This window comes from Lathamus discolor, chromosome 1 (assembly GCF_037157495.1).
Source record: "Lathamus discolor isolate bLatDis1 chromosome 1, bLatDis1.hap1, whole genome shotgun sequence".
NCBI lineage: Eukaryota > Metazoa > Chordata > Aves > Psittaciformes > Psittacidae > Lathamus > Lathamus discolor.
This window is the reverse complement of record NC_088884.1, coordinates 61609819-61635006: the sequence shown is the minus strand read 5'-3', so window position 1 is coordinate 61635006 and position 25188 is coordinate 61609819. Positions and strand designations below refer to the sequence as shown.

The following is a 25188-nucleotide window of genomic DNA, read 5'->3' as shown; positions in this document are numbered from 1 at the left end:
TCATGCAGTGTTAACTACTTCACTTTATGGGGTAGAGGAAATGATTTTTCGTTAAGTCTTGGTGTCACCGGGAAATTATATAAGAAGGTTTGGTACTCCACTTTGGTGCTCCACTGGGGTTTAAATAAACTTTCAGCTTAACCTCATGAAAAAACCCCAAACAAACCCTTCTACTTCTGTTTAGAATGGTACTGTGGAGTTCCAAGACCTACGCTCCCTCTCCAGGGAGGCATTTAAGTGTACCCTTAAAACTGAGCAGTTGAGCAAACATTTTGCTAGCCTGAGAGCACAGAAGCAGCATCATGAAAGGGGTGACACACTTGGTCAGTACCACTATACTCCTGCAACAGCTTTGGGAACCAGATCCAGGAACTCACAAGACACTGACAATTTTGTTACAGTATCACCACTTGGTTCCCTACTCCCTACCTGCTCACATCCTTCTAGACCAAAGACATGTCTACACACCTCTACAGGCAGAGGAAAGTGTGCAAGCTGACTGGAAGCTATGCGCAGTTATTTCACATTCTTCTGAACCTCACGAATAAAGCCCCTGGCTGAAAGGTACAGTGTATTAGCTTGGGCTTCATGCCTGATTTAGACAGCTTGCATGTAGCTGAAAATCACAGGGAAACACTCCAAAGTACTTTCTGTTAACAGAAGCACATATACATGCAAACTACAGGAGCCTGTGGTTATAAACAGTGCCTTATCTTACTGCATAGTAAATGTAAAGGAGTCATGAACCTCACAGAAATCCTACTGACTCCAAGAAAGCTTTTTTTTAGTTTAGAAACTACTGAAATACTTTGTTATAACTAACAGGTAACAAGGTCAAGCAGAGGATTCCTTTCGTCTTTTATGAACTCTTTTTCTGGAGGTTAATTATTTAAAAATGTGTTTGTCCTACATAATGCTTTTGCACATAAGAAATGAGTATGAAACTTTCTTGTGCTACTATGTCAATAGCTTTTCTAATCACTACAGAGACATCACATCAAGATGAAATCTCTTTGTGGACAGCTTTCCTAACTCTGCAAATTAGTGCAGCCTTCTTTAACACTATCTTTTAAAATGACAGCAGTAAAAATGCCACACCAATTTATTTTGGTTGAGTCTTGAGAGGAGGAGGTATAAGCTGATGGAAATACCCATAACACATCACTGGCATTCACCCAAGACTACTGTAAGAAATTAGCAATATCAAATTTAAGGCTTTGCTCTCAGCATGACATTTGAACAAGACAAAGAATACAGAATCTCCTCCGTGGATTTTCAAGGGAATTGTGAACACTATCTAGAAATAATAGGTTGTGACCTCAAGCACCAGTTTGTGTCACTCCTCCACAAGCGGCTGTACAAGAGCTCATGTCTGGAAGGACTCCCTGCCCCAAAGCCAGTCTGTGGAGTGGGGGTGCAGCTCACAGTAGTTCTGTCATGGATAAGTCAGTTCTGCTTTTTCTCAATGGTGCTGCCTTCTCCTCTCTGCTCATAATACATTGAATGGGAAAAGCAAGGAGCAGCAGTGTCCAGACAGCCTGGAGCCAGTACAGAGGAAGCAGCACAGCTCTGGCACGTGGCAGGCTGGAGGAAGATGAAGAAATAAAGGAAAGAAAAGAAGAAGACAGAGAAACACGTGGAAGAGATGTGATAACTGTCATATGGCATATTTAACAGTGTCTTACTATCATGTCCCAGAGGCTCTGTGCCCACACACCTCCAAAACGTGTGTGTGATGCATAAGTGTGCACATGCAATTGCATACATGCTCCTGCATATCCCTTTGGGATAGGGGTGGGAAGGTTGTAAAGGAGATTTAGTAACAGAAATCTCAGCCTTGCTTGTGACATATTTATAACTTTCTATGCACTGTGGGTCAATAATTTACAAGAATGTCTTTTGCTTCTGGTAAAATCAACCACAGGAAGGGCAAGGAAGGATGTAGTGGTGGCAAAATGCAGAACCCATCACCGCCCTGAAGAGTACAACGACAAAAACTGAAAGTCTGAGCTCCCCAAAATAAACTGTCTCTGTTTGAGGGCTGTAACAGCAAAAAGAGGAACTTTTGGTCTTGATTCTGCTATTACTGAGGGACCAAAAAGCTGTAACTCAAGCAAGTGGTCACAAGCGTCAGGAAAGTGACTGAAGAGCCACACTGGTTGTAGAAAAAAAAAAGTCAGATGAACTGTGAAACTGTAAGGAGTACAGTAAAGAAATAGTATGTATATCAGATCAGCTAAGCCAAGAGGAAGGCCCAGGCACCAAAAAATCACTTTGACACAGCAAAGTGTGTTCAGAGGGTGGAGCCAGCAAAGGAACCCAGCAACAATGGCCTTACAGAGGAGGGACCATGCTCATATCCTGCCCATCCCAGGGTGAGTGAAAGGGCACACATGGAAAGAGTTTGGTGTCAAGGATCAGCAGTTCTTTGCCAAGAATCATAGCTTTATATTAGCAGAGAAGAGAGCAAGGCCCCAAATTGCCTGCCCTTCCATTGCTTTGTTTTGATATGGGGCTTGACATGGGTGCAAAGCTACTGTAAACACACACACATACTGTGTTACAGGAATGAAAGAAAAGGAAAACAGTCCTTTTTTTGTACAAAGATGGACATTTTAACAGCATACAGAGCCAATCATGCCATTTAATTCTACAGAACAGGAAGGAGCTCAGTAAATTGCTGTAAAAATATCCATCCTTATGCAACCCAAATGCCTACTACAGAGGCATTAGGCATTATGCCTACTACATTAGGCATTAGGAATAGCTGCAGAGTGGTATCATGGACCTCCTCAGCACCCCAATTATGTATCTAGGGATAGAGCTTAATCTACACCTCAGCTAGCTAGTTTACGCTTGGTAGTGACCTCTTCTGTAAAATGACCCCAGCAGTCACTTCATACACAGTTTCAGGCCTATATTCTACTCCCCAAAACTTATTTTCTTTTGCCACAAACTCTGTTATGTCATTTAACACAAACTGTAGATAGAAGAGATAAAATACCAACATTTGATTTGGCAGGCATTTCAATTTTCATTACAAGCATTCATACAAGGAGTAGAGTCATACAAGGAAGGAGCTACAGATGCTTTCTAAAAATACTATCACCCTCAGTGGGCATTTTATGTACAGTCCTACATACAGCACAAAAGTAGAACATGGTCAACTACACCAAAAGCATAGTAACAAGACTTACTTATTTAAATGTGCTGCAAGCACACGATCATAACTCAGTAGTTGTTTTTGCATTCCTTACTTGAAAGAAACATTGCATAATACTAGTGTAACTATAGACTGCTTTCTTTTCTTTTGTCCATTGAGTATTCAATGCCTAACAAGACTTAATAAGCACAATGAATATAGAACATTCCCTATCCCCATCTGTTTATTTCTTCTTAGGAAAAACATTTTTATTAAATTTGGCCCTTATATGAAGCACCAAGTGAAACACCAAATCATTTATGATATAATCAAGAAATACGTGGTCTTTGTTTTTTTTAACTAAAAAAAACCTTCTCAATACTCTTAATATAATTGAAATATAAGCTGGTTTTTATACCAACTGCTCTGAAGAATTAATATCCCACTAAATTAAAACCTTCAGTGTACATTCTGCCTTTACCAGTAGAGAAGCAAAAGTGATCAGAAAAAGCTTAAGGGCCCTACAACATAATTCAAAAGGAGAAAACTTTAAAAAGGCCCCATTTTTCTTACCGGCTAACTAATGCAGCTGAAACAATATGAATCTCCACAATGCAAGTTCACTTGGTCTAGCAACTGAAGCTACTATTTAAAATACACCAATAATGGTAATGTGAATTAGGCTCTGATTGATATAAATGAGCTGTTAATGTTAAAAGAAGACAAAGCTAAGTGGACATTAACTGTCTTGCTCTACCTTGTTATTTCACACGAACAGAGCCTACCAAATCTTGTAGAGTGACTACACATACAGTGAGACTGCTCACTTTTCCTGCTCTCAGCAACTTGCCAAATAAAGTCATGTTGTACACAAGCACAAGCCAGAAATCACATGAAGGGAAAGCTCCCCTTTCTGATCAGACAAGTTTTGCGTGTGTGACAGTGTGCTCCCTTGCCCTGCCCTAACCCCTCCTCCCCATCTGACCTTTATTTCCCATAACCCTGCTCTAGTGATAATCACCACAGGCGGTCATAATGGATGCATCTGGTCATGATGGCTGCATCCAGCTCAAAGTGGATTTGGGGAGACAGATAACGATACAATAGCCAAGGGCTAATTTCAGCAATGCACCCACCTAACCATAGTGCTGCTCAAAGTCTGACTCATGCCATGTTTGGAAGAAACTAACAACTGTAGTCGGTATGCAAATATGACTAAGCCAACTATTTTACTCCATAAATAGTGGACAGCCATGGGCCTGTTGAGCTTTCCTACATGGCACTGGGCTGCACACCAGGATCTCCCCTTGAGCAGGGACACTTCTCAAGGTTAGTTCTCAAGATCGAGAGATTCCTTGACACAACAGATTCTTGTTAAGTGATTAATAGCACAGTAAATTTTGAAATCTTAGCTAAATGATATGAAGGATTGATTGTACACATATAATTCCTTAGACATAAACCATTGACCAAGCCTGGAACTAACTCTCGATTCAGTTGTACCTAAACTCCCCTCTGAGCAGTTTCAAATGCAACAGGGTTTGAAACAGGTTTCTGAACCTTGTGACTCAATGGAAGAGTCTCCCTGACAGTTTTGGCTGACCCTGCCTTCTATGCAGTGAATGATCAAGTGCACTTTGCCATCGAATCTTGTTAAACCACTGTCACATTTACTATTAAACTTTGTTAAATTGCTCTTGTATCAAGAAACACATGAATACTCTCTTATCAGTAAGGTGCATCACTCCATTCACAACAGTGTGGAGTTTAATCACGTAGCGCTTTTCTGGAAGCGGTCACAAAAAATAAGACATACCTGATGTGCCAAAATATAGATATTATGGCCAACATCTTTTGGGGAGATGCCATCATCTCCATTCTCATCCTCATGGTCACATTCAAGGCCCTGGTTATAAGCATTCTTCATCACATCCACCTGTAATACAAAGCCAACCAGGGAGAGATGAAATAAATGTCATTCTCGGGGAAAAAGCACACTGTGTTTGAACACACATGCTTTGTTCAGCTCAAGCCTGGTTGGGTGCCTCGCAGTTCTGTGAGAAGAGTGAACAGTCTAAGAAACACTTTCTGAATAAAGACAAGCTTGAAGTATTTATGAACTCCAAACTGTGCCATTTCTCATCAGTAAAACTGCAATCATGAGAAAGGTGCAGGAATGCTGAGCCTTTTAAACAGGTATTTTCACAAACGCTTTTAAAGACAGATCTACAGATATGGCAGGTAGTGTTGTACAGCATTTAGAGTGTAGCCATGATCTCCCTCTGGCTAGAGCAGGCCAACACGTCACTCAGCATTCTCTACACAGCTCAGCAGATAGAAAAAAGCCAACTAAACCAAAAAGGAAAAGAAGATACAGACCTGGGTAGGGTGCTAGGGAAATTCCAAAACATTCAAAAGCCTTTTACAGGACCAGTGGAGGGAAAATCCTCCATTCCCCATGCAGGGTCTGATCCTGCAGTAGTACCTTATGGATGGCATTACCATGCTGACATGCCACCTTGGCGATGATGCCCCAAAACAATCAGGCTACTGGGCTTTGCCAAAGGGCGGAGCTGCTGCCCACAGATCTCCCCACCACACATTTTTTTCTGTCACCGCTGTTGTATGGTCAATTGGATTGGAAGCAATTTCTTCAGATTTCCAACCTATTCAAAACTCCTAGAGACCCACAGAAGCACCATGGTTGTTCCAAGATACAACTGTTTGTAACTCCCTTTGTTCATATAATATATATATATTACATATATTAGATGTCTCCGCACACATTTCTGTTAGCACTGTTTCACGAACTGTACAAACTTAATTTGCTAGCTCCTGACAAAGTGTACTTGAAGACAGTCTACCCGAGTATGATAATTCAGTCAGGAAACAATTACAGAAAAGTGCTTGGAACGGATAAAAATAATGAAGTCGTAAAGACTGAAATCATGCGTGCTTGATCCTTCTAAAGGACTTTTAGTGAATTAGTACTATCCTGATACATTGTGTCACCATATGCTGCCAACACTTTTCAGCTTAGATGCAGATAATTTTAAAAATGTTTTAATGACAGATTTTTTTTTTCAGCCAAAAGATTTATGAATATTCAGAAGTTTTCTCACCAGTTCCCTTGGTCTCATGTTGAAAAGGATTCTTTCCGCATTCTCACTGTCATGCCTGCTTTCCATAATAGCCAGCAAAAGCTTGGAGGCATTGTTCTAGAGATACAAAACCACGTTAATGCAAATTTGAAATCTATTTCATGGATTAATGACCCTTGCATTTGTTTTAATTGAGATTACAAGAACTACTTTTTTAGCAGATAAAATTTTAAACTACTTCCATCTTTTATTTTACTGACATGTTTAAGAGGGGTTTTCTCCCATTTGAATGTCAGCGTACTGTAAGGCTAACAAACCCTGCATGCTACATTGGAGGAAGTATTTTAAATATTGAAAAATATTCGACTTAAATACAGACAGGGGAATTAGGGCATTCCGGGAGAGGAAACTGGGAACTGAGAGAGAATACAGGAGAAAGGAACCTAGGCTTGCCAACACCAGAATGAGATATGGATGAAGAACAACAGATGAGAAGACAAGACTGGGACTGGCTGAAGGAGAACAGGACTCCACATTAATTTTTCCATAACCCCCCTTTCCTTTTGCTCCAGAATCAAACCAGGACCATCCATTGGAAAGGTCTAATCAGACTCTTGACCTCGCAACCTACGCTGCAGAAGTTTAATGGGCACAGTGAATGCAACCAGGTGAGGGAAAGGGTAGCAGTTTGATTAAGACTCCTAACAAGCTGCTGCTCTGAAGAACTGGATGCTTCCTTCTCTATTGCAGTATTCCCTTACAGTGGTGACCAAATCAGTTGTGGTAGCACTGGTATGATCTCAGACTGAAGAGAAGGGAAGGGAACAAGGCAGGTTGCCAGGTAGCTTGAAAAGGAAGGGAAGATAGAGTGGAGAAAGACACTAGTGTACTCACTAATTGGCGAGGAAGACTTTGAAGCTATTTCCCAGTACAGACAACCCTGGGGATAGACAGGAGCCTGCTGCAGCTTCCAGAGAGTAAAGGTAGAAGGTAGGTAGGACTTTTATATCATTAGCAGCCAGTTTTTGCTACTAACTCAGCACAAATAGCATGCTATAGAGCAGGCAGGCACAACCTCCATGTTTTTTCTCTCTGATTGTTGCACTTGGCATTCGGATGCTCATTTCATAGAATCATAGAATGGTTTAGGCTGGAAGAGACTTTGAAGATCATATAGTTTCAAGGCCCTGCCCAAGCGGCCTTGAATACTGCCAGCGATGAGGCAGCCACATCTTCTCCGGGCAACCTGTACCAGCACCTCACCACCCTCATAGTGAAGAATTTTTTCCCAATGCCTAATCTAAATCCCCCTCTTTCAGCTTAAAGCCATTTCCCCTTGTCTTGTCACTACATGACCTTGTAAAAAGTCTCTCTCCAGATTTCTTGTAGGCACCCTTTAGATATTACAAGGTTGCTATAAGGTCCCCCCAGAGCCTTCTCCAGGCTGAACAAGCCCAAATCTCTCAGCCTGTCTCTGTAGGAGAGGTACTCCAGCCCCCTGATTATCTTCAGGGCCTCCTCTGGACTCACTCAAACAGGTCCATGTCCCTCCTGTGTTGGAAGCCCAAGAGCTGAAAGCAGTACTGGAGGTGGGGGTCTCAGAAGAGAAGGATAGAATAACCTCTCTCAACCAGCTGAGCTTCTGATGCATCCCAGCATGGCTGGCTTTCGGGGCCGCAAACACACATTGTTGGCTCATATTGAGCTTCTCATATACCAGCACTCCCAATTCCTTTTCCTCATGGCTGCTCTCAATCCATTCTCCATTTGGGATTGCCCCAGTCCAGGTGCAGGACCTTGTACATGGTATTGTTGAACCTCACGAGGTTCACACAGGCCCACCTCTCCAGCTTGTCAAGGTCCCTCTGGATGGCACCCCCCTTCCCTTCAGCATGTCAACCACAACACACAGCTTGGTGTCACCAGCAAACTTGCTAAGGGTGCATCAATCCCACTGTCCATGTCACCAACAAAGATGTTGAACAGTGACAGTCCCAATACCAACCCCTGGGGAACACCACTCATCACAGATCTCTACAACTAGATACAGCAGAGTAAAGCACTATGAGAACAGCCAAAAAGACACTTGTATTAGACCCTCTCTACCCTTAGATTAACAACATCTTTTCATCCTGACACTATACAAAGTGATATTGAGGTTATATTGTGTGCCAGAGCTTAAATACTAGTCAGTATGAAAGGCCGGGGGGTCATCCTCAAAATAACAAGAGGCAGAATAGAACATTGGCCATCTGTGCATTCAGTGTACACTGTCTACCCTGCTCACTAAATGATTCAGGAGTCCAGTGGAAAATATAATCCATGAAGATGTAATTAAATACCACATCACAAACTGTGCAAAACAAGCTAAATTAAGACGACATGGGAAAACATAATTCTGCATTGCCTTTGCTTTGGTTGGGGGATATGAGTTCAACACATAATGTCCCCTGAAAACAGTGTCTGAGCTCATTTGTATGTGTAAGTGTGAGGGCCTATATGCTTTGCATTCTGTATTTTCACTGCAAAATTTATGTATTTGCAGCTTCAGAGTTGCCTGTGAACACTGACAAATTGTCAATATTAAACATTACCTGGTAAACTCAGTGTTACAGTATTTCAATGTGTTGCCACTCAAAAGCCAGTTACTTCTGAATTTGGATCTAATTCTTGAAATCACATCTGGCCCAGCACTGTGTCCAGTTCTGGGCTCCTCAGTACAAAAAGACATGGTCTTGTTGTAACAAGTCCAGCAAAACCCCACAAAGATGATTAAGGGAATGGGACATTTTTCGCATAAGGAGTGGCTGAGAGCTGGGACTGTTTAGCCTGGAGTAGAGAAGGCTCAGAACGATCTTGTCAATGTGTATAAATACCTGATGGGAGGGAATGAAGAAGAAGGAGCCAGATTCCTCTCATCAGTGCCCAGTGAGAGGACAATAAGCAACAGACACAAATTAAAATGCACATGATACTCTATTTAAATACAAGAAAACACTTATTTTTTACTGTGAGAGTGATTAAATGCTGGAATAGGTTGCGCAGATGGGTTGTGAAGTCTCCAGCTGTGGAGATACTCAAAACAGTCTTTAGAAACCTGCTCTAGCTCACCCTGCTTGAGCAAGGGGATTGGACAAGATGTCCTCAAGTTGTCCTTTCTAACACAAACAACTCTGCCATCCTATAAGATAGAATAATTTCCACATTTTGAACCTTTGGTATCACTCACCACAATGTTTCCTATTTAAAAAAGAGTAAAGCATATACAGCCTTCTGTGTACAGGGCCAACTGCTCCCTGCAGTGATGTCTCCAAACTCCATTTTTTGTTTACTACATAGAAAAGATGCTCTACGAGCATTTTCCAGCTTCACAGTAACTGCAGATCGAAATAGCACTGGACTCAGTGTAGCTAGGTCTTTACACAGACTGAGATTTCAAACTTCGAGATTTTTCAGGGCTTCAAAAGAACTGCCTGCAAGTTCAAAGTTAAATGTCTGCTTAAGTCTTTTGCTTGAGGGGAGCCTGAATTGTATTGCCAAACAAAAATGCAATTACAGTTATTAAAATCATGTCTAAAGTACTGTTGATTCAATGTTTCATTGTTCATGATATATAGCTTTATTAATTATTAGACACCCATAACATTGCCAATATGATGCAATGCAGCTACCACAAAGTACTTGCTGGTTTTAGGGAGGAAACAGACCATCTGCAATGGAAATACTTCATTCAGAAGGCAAGAAAAGGCAATAAACCAAGGTTCCTCCTGGACAAATTCTACCCTGCTTGGCAGACAGCATAACTGCAGAGCTCCCTCCTGCATGCAATGGCACAGAGGTTGTAGAAACTTATCTACAAGCCTATGCAGCTCTTCACAGAATACGAAACAAAATTACAAGCCCCTCTGCTCTCTTTGCCCTCCCTCCCTACACTTTGTTGTCCGCCCCACAGGGGACACTGAGAAGGGAAATTAAATACAGTTTATTTTAACCTTGTTTTCAACTTTATTTGACATTGCAGGTCACCTGATATTTTTTTTTTTCCACATCTCCTTCTCAAGTAATTTGTTAAGAGATCACTGCATACAAAGAATGCTTGAGTTGTTACATGCCTGTACAGTGCTGCTACTTATCAATCCTGTGAGATTTTATGCCCACAATATAGGCATGCTAGCTATGTTGTGTCTGCTTGATAGGACTTCTTTGAAAAAAAAAAGCCCAGGGCATACTCCCAAACACAACAGTGGGTCAAAAGGCCTGTGGTAGAGGTCTTGATAAGGATTCAGAAGCTGAGCTGAATTCATTTGCAATGTTTGTTTTTAAAGGCTGCTGAGTATATTATGTGTAAGATTAAGTAAATGTAAAAGTATGAGTAAGATTAAGTAAATGTCAGGTTACCTAGAACTCTTGCATAGGTATTTCTTCTGTTCTTACTCAGGTTTATATAAACAAATTTACATGTACTGTACCTTTAACTGAAGCACCAAGTCCATGCAGTATTTGCCAAGAGGGTTTATGTCATTCAAGATAAGTGCAATTATAATATCAATCCCGTTAGACTCATGGGTTGCTATACAAGTCTGCAAAATAAGAGAAAGGAGTTGGGGGTGGCAGGGGAGGAGGAGGAGGGATGTACAGGGGGAAAGAGGGAGACAGTGAATATGCACATGAGCAAATTTCCAAAACAAGGACCCAGAACTTGAAAGACCTTGTAACACCAAAGTGGCACAAGTTACAGACAGCAGCCCACAAGAGCACTGCCAGATTCAGCTGAACACACATGCAGACACACAAAAGACATGCTTGAACATGGGCACAATCAAATTTGCACACTTGAGTTTCTAATTTGCATTCAGCAACCAGCATTAATATCACTGTTATAACATGAACCGTTTGTGAAGATTAAGTTTTTCTACATGCATCTGAACATGTCCTGCATAGAAGGATGCTTCTGGGCATGGTATTCAAAACTGCAAACATGACAACAGTGCTTGCCAAATGCTTTTACAGCTGGAGTCTTGGACCTTCTAAGCCTTGTAAATATGTGTCAGTTATACAAAATCCTATGATATTTTTTCTTCTAGCAGGTTTATAGGGCAATAAGAAAGGAAAATATTTCCAGAAATATGGAGAAAAGAAAAAAATAAAATGAGAGCGTGGAACATTTTCCTCTGAAATACACCAAATTAGACTTAAAGTTGGTGTAAACAAGCATTACTCAAATCCTGATTAACTTCCCAGCAGGTAGACTTAAGTAATAAAGTGTAACTAATCGTTCCCTTCCACTACCAGTGCTCGTCCAGTGCTCCTCCAGTAAACTTGTTGGAGAACACAGTAACTTGAAACATACTTTTTTCTCCTTTTTCATCTCCAGCCCTGGAATTATTTTTTACAGATGTTTTTCCCATTCACTAGTGAATCAAATACAACTATTTAAAATTTAGTCCACTAACGGATTTTGTTTGTTTGTTTTTAAAGTATAAAGTAAAGGCAGTTGATTACCAGCAATGGCAATAATAGCACTTTATACCTCATTTGTGCACATTAATGAAGTAGCATTAATACAGTGTGCATTTCTTCAGCTATTTCTAGTCAAGAATAGACTGCCTCTGTAATTTCACCCACCACAATTTTCCCATTGCTAATCCATAGCAAAAATTATGCAACTTCATACACTGTCACAACTGTACTATGGTTCTCTTCAGATCAAATATAGCAGCATGTAACTACATTCTTTACTGTTCTATACTGCCTCAGCAAGGCACTAAAGAGACATCTACCAAAGGCCACAGCTATATGACTTAAAAAGACTGCATCAAGCAAGACACACAAGATTAGAAGTATGGTTTGTAGTTTCATTCATTTCACTACTAATATCATAATTAAAGATGCTGCTAGGTAGTATAGCAGGATAGTTAAGTTAAACTTTGTGGCAGTTATGTGAATTAAGGAACGTAAATATTAGCAACCTATATAAACACCAGCAAGGGCAAGATGTATGAAAATGAAGAAAACAAGATTGTGTTTGCAATGTACTTCCACAGCTATGACTCAAAATCTGGCCTCAAAGTGAGGTTTAAGCCACAGACCCATTGACATAAGACATTAAACTCTCACTTAAAGGACTAGAAACCCTTCACATAAGCAGACATACTACAGGAAGAGTCTGAGTTCTGACTTGAAAGGCTTTCTCAGGCCTTATGAAGGCTTGAAACTTGATAAGATTAGTTATAGCAGTTACAAGTGAATTTATGTCATTAAGAATATTGAAGGGTTTATGATAAGCCCACAGATACTGTACATTGAGGCATTCTCTTCTACATCCAGAAGTTATTTGAGCCCTACCTGGTTTTCATGGCATGGACCTTGGCAATATTCAGTCAAGCTTTCCAGTGTCTGGTTCACAAGAGCCACATTCCTCTCATTGATGTAAAGCCCCAGTAAGCCCAGCCCACCTGTTGTGCTTCCACAGATACAGTCCAAAAACTGAAGGGTCTCACAAACAAGGTTGTAATTTGTTTTATTGTTCTGATGTCTTAAAAAATTCTGGTGGATGAAGAAAAGGAACACACACAGAATAAATTAAAAAAAAAGAGAGTTAAGTCAAACAGTCTTTCTCATTAAATACTGAAGGGGACAATTTATGACTACATGACCACTGTACTGAAGTACACTAAATACACTACACTGTGGAAAATATATTATGCATTGGTGCAGCAGTTGAAAACTATTATCTGATTAAATCAGTAGAGAAAAAAAGGCTTAGGAAAGTGCACTCTGCAGACATCTGCACTGGCCTTAAATGCCTTATGTGTCTCCTTTATACCTGTCCCCATCCATCTTTCTCTTGGAAGCTTGTTACCCCACAGCTGAGCAGGTATGGTGGCACATTACGATTGCTCCTTGGCCATGCCAGTGCAGAACAGTAGCTCAGCATAAACCACTCCCAACACTGCTTTAAGGGAGACTGCCGGACATGGAACTGAGGTATATTTGCAAAAAATTCATTTTGCAAAGGTTGCTATGGGGACAGTAATTTCTAGCAGAGCAGCTGATAGCAGGGAAACACATAGCATCTTAAAGCCTTCAATCATAATACCTAGCAAAAAAGAGCAGTACCCAAACTTTGCACAGGAACTTCCTGTGCTCCCCAAGCCATGGCAAGCAATCCAGTATTTGTGCACAGAAACAACACTAACAGTGACATTCAGACACTTCTCAATCCCATGCTGCTACGCTGCAGTCCTGTAGCTATTCTGAGGGCATAAACATGAGCTCAACCAGAGCATGCAAGTGGCTCTTGAAAGGGTTATTTTATCCCTTGGACCAAAAGAACAACAACATTTTAGACACCATCATGCTGTAACAGGAATGGGCACAGGTGTGTTTTACTTTCCTTGTGAAATTCCAGTTCCTGTAGTATTTCCTTTGGAGCTCAACTCAAAAACACTTTACCTGGAGCTCTCGATTGTGGTTCTCACACAGCAGCTGAAGAAACCTCAATATTGGTTGCATGATTGCAATGGTAGGGCTCATGATTGCTTCTTCTGTGGACTTCTCTTCTGCATTTGCAGCATCTGTTCCTGAGCCCATAAGATCTATTTCCGGGTCCATTTCTCTTCTATAAACAGAGTAAGCCTTTGACGTTGCAGATGATGCTTCTGTTAACTGTCCTTTCATACCCTCTTTCAGATGCAAGGTTGAATCCTTTACTGAAAAGAAGATAATTTTCCTTCATTTTTGAAACTCTTTGATTAAACAATAAGAAAACAATAATAATGAATGCAAATTTTTCTTTGTTGGGGACTAGCTTTTCGAAGACCTCAAGGCAACTTACAAAGAACATAAAAGCAACATTCATGCAGGGATAGCATGTTCCAAATAAACCGCAAACCAGAGTGAAACAGAACATTAAAACAAAAAGCCCTAGTATTTCACTCCCTACTATATACAATTAATGATGAGAACAATGGAAGAACCACAGGGTGGGAAATAAGTGCCTGTGCTTGCTCTTGTGAAATAGCCCCAGCCTACTGATCAACACAGCACAATACAGTGGGGCAGCACATGCAATTTGAATATAGTGTACTTCTCCCCTCTTTTGCATGGGTGTGTCCTTACCTCTCTTTTTGGGAACAGATATGGTTAGGTCACTATCATCATCTTTCTTTTTGCTTCCCAAATCAATAGTATTCACTGTCACTGTCGATCGTATCTCCTGCTGAGCAGCTTTCATGTGGTCATACAGGACTTTAAAGAATTTTTCTGACTTTTTTTGCTCCTTCAGTTGCTGGTAAGTTGAATACTGACAAAAAGAAGTTATTCTTTAGGTATCAGTCCTCTAAGGAAGGAGAAATACAAAAATACACTTTTTCTTTTCTTTTTTGTGAAACAAATGATGAATAATTACTTCACTTACACAGAACAAATGTTGGTCACTGCCTGACCATTCTTTCACAAAGTGATACACAAGGCTAGGAACTAAGATTGATAGCAACATTTCTAAATTTGGATAAAACGGTGAATGCTGGTATGTGCAATCTCTAAACTGTCACAATATTACACTTGAAGTTAAATTACTTTGTGACACTCTTTGTTTCTTTCCAAAGTTATTATATTTCATCTAAAAATAATAGTGAAAAGTAATTGTTGTTTTTTAACAACAAGAGGAAGCATGAAACATCTAATGTGTAGTATTACAGCTTAGATTATATAAATTTTGGTGCTTCACACAGAATTGGAATTAATATGTTAAGTTATTAAGCTCAGTCCTTTAGCATTATTGTCAAGCAGGCTGAGTACCATTTTCAACAGCTTACAAACTTAAAGTAAAAGCCTTTTACAGCCTCTAACAATTCATTTTAGAAAGCTGCAACAAAAATCTCACTTCTTTAGCATTTTGTGGATGCTCTCTAAGGGTCACAGATCACATTATCTTTTTTTACAGAATAAAGATACAGGATGGAATTCCTTTCATTTTACTTTCATAGCTCCTCAGTGAGGTACAAGTTGATTATTTAGGCTCCCTTCACAGGCAATGATGAGATATGGCAAAAAGCGGGAACTGATTCATACCATCTCTCCTCTCTTACGATATTTCTGCTGATCACATAATATGAATAAACAATCATCTTATTTGGTTAAAATTAGGGGAGAAGAATATAATTCATGAAAAAAAATAGAATCTGCATTTTAAAGCAGCTATTTTCTACTGGCTGGGTCAGTCTCAAATGGTCGTCTCAAATGGCCAGTTTTTCTCTCTTTGGAGACTTCTATAAATGTCCCTAAACATTTCCAGAAAATAACTTGATTTTATTGCTATTATAAACTTGAAGGTATTATAATTTTTAATTTACAGAGATACAAAATAACTAGGGATAATGCTTATACGGCAATGACCAGATTAAAAGAAGCACTGTGCTACACAGAAAGGGACAGTTTAAAAATTGGTTTGATATTGCATAATAACAGGGCATATTTACGTTTGTATTATAAGCAGCGACAAACTTTTCACAGAATTCACAAAGATCCTTTTTATTTGTCTCCAGACTACACACATTTAAAAATCAATATGTGAATAAGTAAATGAAATACGCACCTGTGTTTGTGTATTTCCACCTTCAAGCAATGCAATACCAAGCAAAATGCCTTCTGAGAAAATTCTGTCATTTCTGGTGTTTACTATAACATCGATGACTAGTTCTGATGCACCTTCTTTATCCAGAAGGCACTGAATATCAAACATTGTTACCCCAGCCTTATCTGAGTCTTGTCCTGAAAATCCACCTGCAAGTAAGACAAATACATACCATTCATGTTTGTTTCACAAATGCATATGAAAATGAACCTACTGGCAATAATCATTTGCTTTATGCACACAGTAGCAATGTAAAAAATTTAATTTTGAAATTCTGTTTCAGGCAAAACAAATACGATCTTTGTGTGAAATTGCAATGTTAGGCCCTAAGAATAAGAAATAAAACCTAGAACCATTGTTCTGTCATGAGATTCAGACATAAAGAACTTGGGAATTACACTGATTTGCTCACTGAACCCCATTTTTAATTCCACTGCTGCCTACACTAAAGTGTGATCCATGCTTTGAGACCACTCTTAAACCTTCTGCCTCATTTCCTATGATATACATTATTTTGGATTTCCTTAGAAACCATCCTACAGTAACTTCCCACTCTGTAACAGAATCATACCGAAAAATTAAGTTACAAGGACCTACAGAGACCATCTAAAACTTTCTGGTCACAGTAATTAGTGCAGGTTTACTAGTCTTGTCCAGTAAAGCTGTAACAAGGACCAACACATTCTGCAGTCTCTTGTGGAAATCTGTTCCGTTGCCTAATCAGTACCTTTGTAAGAAACTTCTCCTTGTATCTTTTTTTTTGTTCACGTATCAATAAGGGATCGAGAATTAAAAAAAGAAATTCTTTTGTTTCCAGAAACAGCCACATCTTTGTTCATATGTTTTGTGCTTTGCTGAATATATCTGGATGTAAATTTACTGGCAAATTAAAATAGTGTTATGAAATGGACCTGAATTGAATGATTGATTGGGGGGCTTGGGGAAAGTTCCTACTTCAGTACTGCCAAATGCACACCAGCTGCCTCAGACAAGTACATGCAACATCGGAAAAGTCTGATACTACCTCTCTTCTAACTGGTTACAGAATTGTTTGATTTATTTACCAACTGAATCCCTGGAGCACTTCCAGTATGCCTATTGGAAAAATGATGCTGCTAATTTTGTTCTCTTCAAATGATCTGTGTTGATTTACCTCCCACTTGTGCAGTTTTGCTGTAGCTGGCAGACAGAGGCCCATTCATACCACTTCCATGTTCTCCTTTAAAGTAGCGATATAAGAGTATTTTCCTTAAAGTGTTGCCCTTTAAGAGATGGATAAAAACAGAAGAAATAAAAGTTGCAGCCAATTTCCTTTGAGAAGCAAACTGTTTAACATAGATACATAATTTATTAGGTCTTTCTGTTATAATTGGTAAGCATACAAATAGTAAAGTTGTCGAGAAAACAAATATTAATGGTCTTACCTAACAAACCTCATGGGAAGAGTTCTAAAATACTGTTGTATAAACTTTCTTTGAAGTTTATTTTAAAGTTATTGATTACATACAAAATACCTCCACCTCAATAATTCTTACTGGCTAGCTGTAAGAAATGTATACTGAATATATTGAAACAAGTTCTACAAAGAGCCAATGCTCTACATTGTCTGTGCCCTGCCCTGCCCTGCCCTGCCATGGCAGTACTTTCTTCCTATTTTCTGTAGCTGAGTAGTACCACTCTCTTTTCTCTGATCTCAGATAATCCAGCTGACTGTCTGAAGGAAGCCACATCACATGAAATATTAAAAAAGAGATACAACATTTGATAGAATAGTTTAAAAAGCATTCTATCTCCTTGTTCCTTTACCTACAAAACCTCAACCAGTCAAAATTTGCATGCAGCTCTCTGAAAATCTTCCCTTTCATTTTGCTTATACTCTGCAACACAAGACACATTGAATTAAGAGTTGGGACCAACTACTTGGCCATTTTATTTTGCCTTCAGTCTCCTGGGAACACCTGCAGCAAACAGCTTTACAGAGGCAGAAAGTGACACAACAACTGTAGGTGTATGCGTAACCTAAGATTTTATGAAGAAAAGAGTACAGCAAAAGAGTACCACAGAAGGGTAAAAATCATTCATTTCAACAGGTTGGCATTAAAATGGGACTACTTTTCCTTACTTTTATTCACCTACTGGCTTTAATTAAAAACGGTTCTTGAACATAAGTGCACCAGAAGCATTCTCAGTACTTACCGACTCACCAGAGCCTGCACATTAGTGCAGTATGCAACTTTGCAATCAAAACATCTCTGCGACCACCACAGAAAGCAAGCAGTAAGGAAGCACGTCCCAGACACACCTCAGGAAGCACTACTTGCAATCCCACTTCTCTGTTAACTTAGCAATATTCCCAAGGGCAACCACATGCCCCAGTGGAGCTTCACTGCTTTATGGACCTCAGACACAATGGGCTTGTCCACCAAAAAAATGCCAGAATGCAGATGCAGTATGTGTAGCCTGACAACACAAAACTGCCATTTTTCCCTAGTTCTCACTTTTGGATGTTTCAATTTAGTAATAGCCTACACAGAGTTCCTTCAAACAGCCAAGAAAAGTACAAGGCCTATTGCAAAATATCAAAGCTATAAATACAATGCAAGAAATACAAAAAGCACCACCTACACATCTGCAGTGCCAGAGAACTTACTAGATGGATTTTCCAGGTGAGTTTAAGCCAGAGCGCTCTGCACTACAGAGGAAGACAAAGAACCAGAAGCCTCTGAGGACCTCACGTGGAAACAGATTCCTTCCCAGCCTAGTTTATGATGGGGTTTAAACCTGCATGCATGGAGAAGGTATGCTAACCACCCTCACAGGAGATTTCAAGATGGCTAAGAACACCAGCTCCTCCCGTTCAATATCCTGTCTCTAGCTCTGACCAAATTCCAGTGCCTTAGAGGAAAGTGAAACTCATTTTCCTCATCTCCTGAAGAAGACAAACTTACTACTGAAAAGGTTCCCACCAGACTTGATAAGCACGAAACGAGAACCAGGATAAAGTCTTTTTTCAAACTCGCTCAGGCATATACATCACAGTCATAACACTGTATCACACAAATAGAATCATAGCACAGAAACACTTCCTAACATCAGCCTAGGACCCGATGCAGAATGGGCACTGCAGGCAGACAAGATCTTTTATTCGGAAAGGCTGGCATTTGCCATACCACTTGATTAACCCCTCAGCTTGAGGGAACATCCTCTACCAGCAATCTATGCAGTCTGTTGATGACTAACAGAGTACCATGGTAAATTATATAAACAGTCACAGTGCAGTCATGGGAAGAAACACCACAAGCCATCTATCTATAGTTAAGAATAACAACCGTGGTCACAAGCTTTATTATTCAATCAAAACAGCCTTTATTTTATCAGGAAGAATGTTTAAGACCATGAAATAGCATTTGACCAATAAACTGAATGATTTAGCACTTGAGTCTTATTGCCTGAAAGCAAGCAACTGTTAGCACTTCTCCGATCTTCTTCATGCCTTTTTACCTTCAAAGACAAGAGCAGGAGCTGCAAAACAAAAGGTTATGGAAAGGGGAATTCTGCTCCACTCATATCCAAACTAAGGCAAGGACTTCGCTTTTTGTCCTGAAGGAGCAAGTCTTAATTATTAGGATTCCTCCTCTCTCCCACTTCTTCTCTGAACCTCCCATGAATCCAGAGTCAAAAGCTGAGAACATCCATGTCTGAAAAGAAATGTGCTGGAAACTCTGCTTTGCCCAACAGCGGTGCCAAAAACATAGTCTGATTCAGCCCACACAGTTGCAGGCTCGAGATCTTTATCCCCTCTGTGATGACCTTGGGCAGCCAGATGACTTCCCCAGAATTTGTGAAATCAGTTGCCACTACAAAGAGCAGAAGAGCCCATCGGTATGAACCGGAGCTGAGAAATGTGCAAATGCTCATGCAAGGTATCAGAGACACCTGGCAGCTCTAGCATGTAAGTGTGTGAGGCACCATGCTAGAAAATGCTGGAAAGACCCTGCTTCCAGAAAAAGTGCTGATCCTACTGGCACAGGTGTCTGGGTATGCTTTTATGGGAATGCCAAAAAATATAGTTGGGAACTGCCCCATCATGCGGACAAGACAAACTGCTGCCAGCGTGACACAGCTATGCCATTGATGTTCTTGTAAACAGTTTCCTAACTTAGTATAGCCACAAAATTCATACTGGCCAAAAGCAAATGATCACAGCAGTAGCATGAATAAGCAGTTCACAGCAACTGGCACTTGTGTTACTAAAGCAGAGACCAAAAATAAAAGCAACTAGGCAGCACAGCGCTATCTTCCCAGGCCAGGTTCCTACACGTGCAACAAGTCCCGACCTTCCAAGCTGAATCTCTCCCTTGCTGGCTACAATACACTTTCTTTTTTACCTCTTCTTAGGGTATGGAAGTAGCATGTAAACATCACTCAGCTGACTGCAATCCTTCTATAATGGCTAGAACATTGTATAGCTTTGAAAAAATCCACAATGAAACATAACAGTCTTATTGTTACCCATGAATACCACTGTATTGTCTCTAACAAAGCTAGGATAAAGACTGGGGACACAAGAAAGGAACAACTGGTTACTGTTGTTGCAGTTTTAAATAGCTGGGGATTGACAGACAAAAGTTTCCAATAGGGAAAAATTATTCCAATAGGAACATGTAGACACAAACAAATTACGTTTTCTCAGTCCGTATTTCATTATACTAGTTGGTCTTTAAATTTGATTTAAATGCCTTAATACAATGGTTTATTCACTTTCTTTCTCCAAGCCTGCAAAAGGCTCACTCCACATAAGGATGGGGTGTTCTGTATGCGGAAGCAGCAGCAGAGAAAGAGGCATATAAGGCTTACTGTGGATACCTGCATCAGCAACAGCTTGCTGTGTAACACTGCCAAAAAATTATTTGTCCTGTACTTGCACACTTCCTATGGAATTTGAATGATATTTCTGATGTTTAGAAGGCTGAATTATATGTTCTGGTGATCTCTTCTGGTTTTCAATCTACATCAAAATAATGTAGTGGAAATGCTCACATTATCAGTGATAACACAGAAAAGGCAGCCATGTCCAATAAATATTTCTGTGATACAGTGGATGATGTTGTGAGTATATTTCAGCATTAATACAGGAGGACTCAAAATTAGGCATGTTACATCTTCAGATCTGAATAACTTGAAGCCAAGTATGAAAAGGATCTGCCTTGGATCCTACTAATTCAGGTTTTCAGAAAGTCTGTAACAGGTAGAAAATCCCAGAGAACTGAAGAAATCTAACATGCAACAATGCTCTTGAAAAAGTATACAGGAGTACTTTTCGTACTTTTTTACTGGTATCAAACCCACTGCAGTCAGTTTGATATCAATTCAGAGAAAAAAAACTGGCTGATTTTGAGTTCCATTAACAAAAATAAAAGGAAGCTACTATAAACTGACGGCAGTTATAGTCCTGACATCATGTTGTAATAATTGTCTCATTATGGGCTTAAGGCAGACCTTCTCAAACTTCTGAAGACCATGTTCTGGGTTTGCTAGTAATGAAAATATCACTCTGGTAAAGTTTGAGAAACTGGTGGTGTTACACAATACCATAAGGCAAAATTTTGTATTAAGTAACCACACAAGGATAGTAATCAAATGGCTTAACAGCTAAAGTGAATAACAGAATTCAACGTGCAATTTAAAGCAAGAAATCATAAATGAGTGTATGGGCTTCTAATGCGTAACCTCATGGAGTATTTACTGTGTGCCTGATTTTTTTTCCTTTTAAATGAAAAAGAATACAGAAAATACTTACTAATGGCATTCAGAAAGGACACACAAAAAAAGGGATAAGATCAAGTCACTAATAGCAGTCTAGGCCCCATTTATTAAACTAACCAGAAGCAAACAATACAAGCTTCATTATACGTGTAGTGTAGCTATAGATGTAATAACAACAAAAACCGGAACACCAGAAAATGGAGGACTCAGTTCAAGGAGGCCATGTCTCTGGGGAAGACTAGAAGGTCTTGGAGAAAAATTGGTGGAACAACAATTCCCAAAATCACACATTCTGGAAAGGGTAACAAGAGCTATTACGTAGGATTCCTGAGCCTATTTTACTTCTCCACATGCAGGGGCACGTTACTGTAGGAATACTGTATCACAGGTTGGTGTCCACAATCCAAGAATGCTGACAAATTGGATTAGGTTTGGAGAAGCTCCACAAGAATGATTAGAGAATAAAACATGCCTTCTCATCAGAAATTCAAGGTTTTCAATCTACTGAGCTTATCAGTCTAAACATGAACTACATGAACTCTTTCTGACTATCTGCATGAGAAATCTGATAATGGATGACTTCAGTCTACAAGATAAAGGTGTAAGACACACTGGTGAGAAGCTGAAGAAAATTCAGCTAGAAAAGAGGCAGAGGCAGCTGGGTTATGAATTTTATTTTCATGTAAGAGTAATGGCATTTAGCTATTGGAACAGCTTAAGAAGAGGTGTGATAGTCTCTATTGCTGGCAGTTACTAAATCACGACTAGGTGGCTTCTCAGACAGAAACTATTTGAAGAACTTGTGGTCTACATTAGGAGAACAAGCTGGGTGACAAAAATACATCATCTCTCATAATCTATGAAGACATCATGCCACCTTTTCCTGTGCTAAATATAGATGAGGTTAGAAGCCTGGCTTTCTATGAAGGCTGTTTAAAAACCACCTACTTATACATGTTTCTTCTCATAAATTATAAATTAAATTTCTATCTTGCTTGATCTGAGAGCTTCAGGATGATTTTTTGGTTGTTGTTGCTTTTCACCCATTTTTGTTCCCTTATTTCCCTTGGAGAGAAAACATGGCAGGAGAAGTTTTGTGCAAGTGGTTTCTTTGAAGATTCCATGCATGGAAGTCTTACAACCTTTTAAATTATGATTCACCCTGCTCTTGAAATGTAAGATGGCACAGGCATCTTCTCATTCTAAAGCATTTCTTAATACAAGGAAGAAGTTCTTTACTGTGAGGGTGCAGAGGCACTGGAAGAGGCTGCGCAAGGAAGTTGTGAATGCTCCATTCCTGGAAGTGATCAAGGCCAGGCTGGGTGGCGCTCTGAGCAACCTGGTCTAGCGGAAAGTGTCCCTGCCCATGGCAGGGGGTTGGAACTGGATAATTGTGAGCTCCTAACCATTTCATGATTCATCTCCAAAACGGATCAACTGAGGCACACGGCTACCAAATGCATGGTGTTGCATGAGCACAAGCTTGGAAGAGAGCTCCAGAGTCTTGACTCCCACTATGTCCACAAAGTGGAATATTTCTGTCTTCTCAATGTCAGCAACTTCCAGAGGGCTTGTGAGTTGGGAGAGGTTGGTTGTTCAGAGCATTGTTTTGTTTGGTTGGTTTTATAGAGAGTGAGCTTTTCCCTGTTTCTGGTATTTTTGCAACAAGTTGTTTTCATAGCCAACTGATACTTGAATTTGATGTATTTTCACACTCAAAAAATAAAAATGACACTCAGCAGCAGAGTTGAGAGAATAAACACTGGGGCACTTATTCAGGGAAAAATCACTTTTAAATATGATGTTGGGTCCAGCTCTGCTTCCTCTAAATCAAAGGGACATTTGCCAGCAACTAAAGTAGGAGAAGGAGCAGACACATACTTTGCTGGGCAGAAGTTTTTATAAAACGCTAAAAAGAAAAAACCCAAAATATGCACCAGACTTCATGACACAGTTCTCCTAGGAGAGAAGAACTGGCCACCCACACCTCTCAGCTGTCTCTCATTAGGCAGAGACACCCCACATTTTAAATGTGCCATTGTTCAATCCTACACAAATCTGGTTTTAATCCTACTTGTCTTAATACAAATTGCCTACATCACAAATGCTTACTGATAAACCTGAGTTTCTAACTAGTGCAGAGATTCATTAACACATGCAGATAAAATAAAGAACTACGATTCTTCTCTAAAACCAAACTGCAGTGGTTCTAAAAAGTAATTCATTCTTTAGCAGTCCTTTAACTCTTTTTTCCTTTGCAGTTCCAGGTTCAATAGAAAGCTGGAAGTTTAAGTGCCAAATACTGCAAAACAAATGCTATTGCCAGTCTATTTTGAATATGAATAGTGAAAATGTTACTGGACACACTGCAAGAAAACCAGGTTTTGCCTGATAACTGTCCAATTCTGCACCCTGAAAAAAAAAAAAACCTCAGGAAAAGTATCATATTAAAAGAAAGATTTCTTTCTTCCTTTGGCAGTATCTCTAAAAAGTGTCTCCACTATGAATACAGCAGGAGAGGAAAACTGTTTCGATTAGGAAAAACCTCAGCATTGAGGCATTCAGGCTTACACTGGGAAGAAAGCATTTTAAAAATACAGTTTGATTTTGCATAGTATAAAATTTTACTATTAGCCCAGAAAATATTACTAGGTTTCAAGTGTCCTCTTCCTTCTCCCCCCCCCCCAATATGAGATCTCTACATACATACATATATATATATATATATATATATATATATACACATTTGTACATACAGAGTAGGTCTTTGTGTGGGAAATATTATTGTTAATACTGTCACTTGTCTCATTGCTTGTTTGGTTACACAGTTTCCATCTGTATTCATAAATTGTGCACTTATAAAACAGATCATGTTTTGTTGTAATTTTTCCTTTGCAGCTTTCTCTAGTACAAGACACAGCATTGAGACACACAATAACCCAAGTTCTCCACCACTGAAAGAAAACAATGTAAGATTTAATCCCGATTATTCAGAAGCCTTTATGACTGCACCATCAATATCATACTGAAGAAAAAAACCAGATCTGAAAAGCATAATTTTCAAAGACTATCTAACTCTTATACTGCAGGGGGTAAACTTTCAAAGTGATGCACAGAGAGTTACCCACACAAATCCTATTATTTGTTAACAGGATTTCTGTGTGGAACTCCCCATGGTCTGCAAGAAAAATTTACCCCTAAAGTGTCCTAATGTGAATATTTACCAAAACAGACACTTAATTTCCAGATGCATACTCTACTGAGTTTTGACATTTTAAGAGCAATTTGAAACAGGTAGCTAGGGAAAAATATCATAAGTGGCCAAATAGTATTTTCATTACATTATTCTATTTCACCATGTTCCTATTATGTTGAACTCCAAAGCCAAAGCATTACAGAAGCCTGATTTACAAGATAAGGGATGCACTGCAGACGTAACTGCATGTCCTATTTTAAATTAGGTATGCCAGGATCTTCACTTGTTGGCTCAGGATTTTCAGAGCAGCTCAGGAGGCACTTTTGCACTTCCATTTTTACCCACC

At 39.6% G+C, this 25188-nt stretch overlaps 1 protein-coding gene across 3 annotated transcripts in view; it reads right to left on the bottom strand.

Moving 5' to 3' along the window:
- The window catches only part of ITPR2 (inositol 1,4,5-trisphosphate receptor type 2), a 261899-nt gene that overhangs the window by 63364 nt on the left and 173347 nt on the right, over window positions 1–25188 (bottom strand). For all 3 annotated transcript variants that reach the window (XM_065673846.1, XM_065673864.1, XM_065673855.1), the window contains 8 exons: window positions 17034–17142; window positions 15842–16029; window positions 14365–14548; window positions 13699–13955; window positions 12589–12789; window positions 10713–10823; window positions 6265–6360; window positions 4959–5078 (listed from right to left, as the gene is read on the bottom strand). In XM_065673846.1, coding sequence (XP_065529918.1) covers window positions 4959–5078; window positions 6265–6360; window positions 10713–10823; window positions 12589–12789; window positions 13699–13955; window positions 14365–14548; window positions 15842–16029; window positions 17034–17142 — 1266 coding nt within the window. The remainder of the gene's footprint in view (window positions 1–4958; window positions 5079–6264; window positions 6361–10712; window positions 10824–12588; window positions 12790–13698; window positions 13956–14364; window positions 14549–15841; window positions 16030–17033; window positions 17143–25188) is intronic.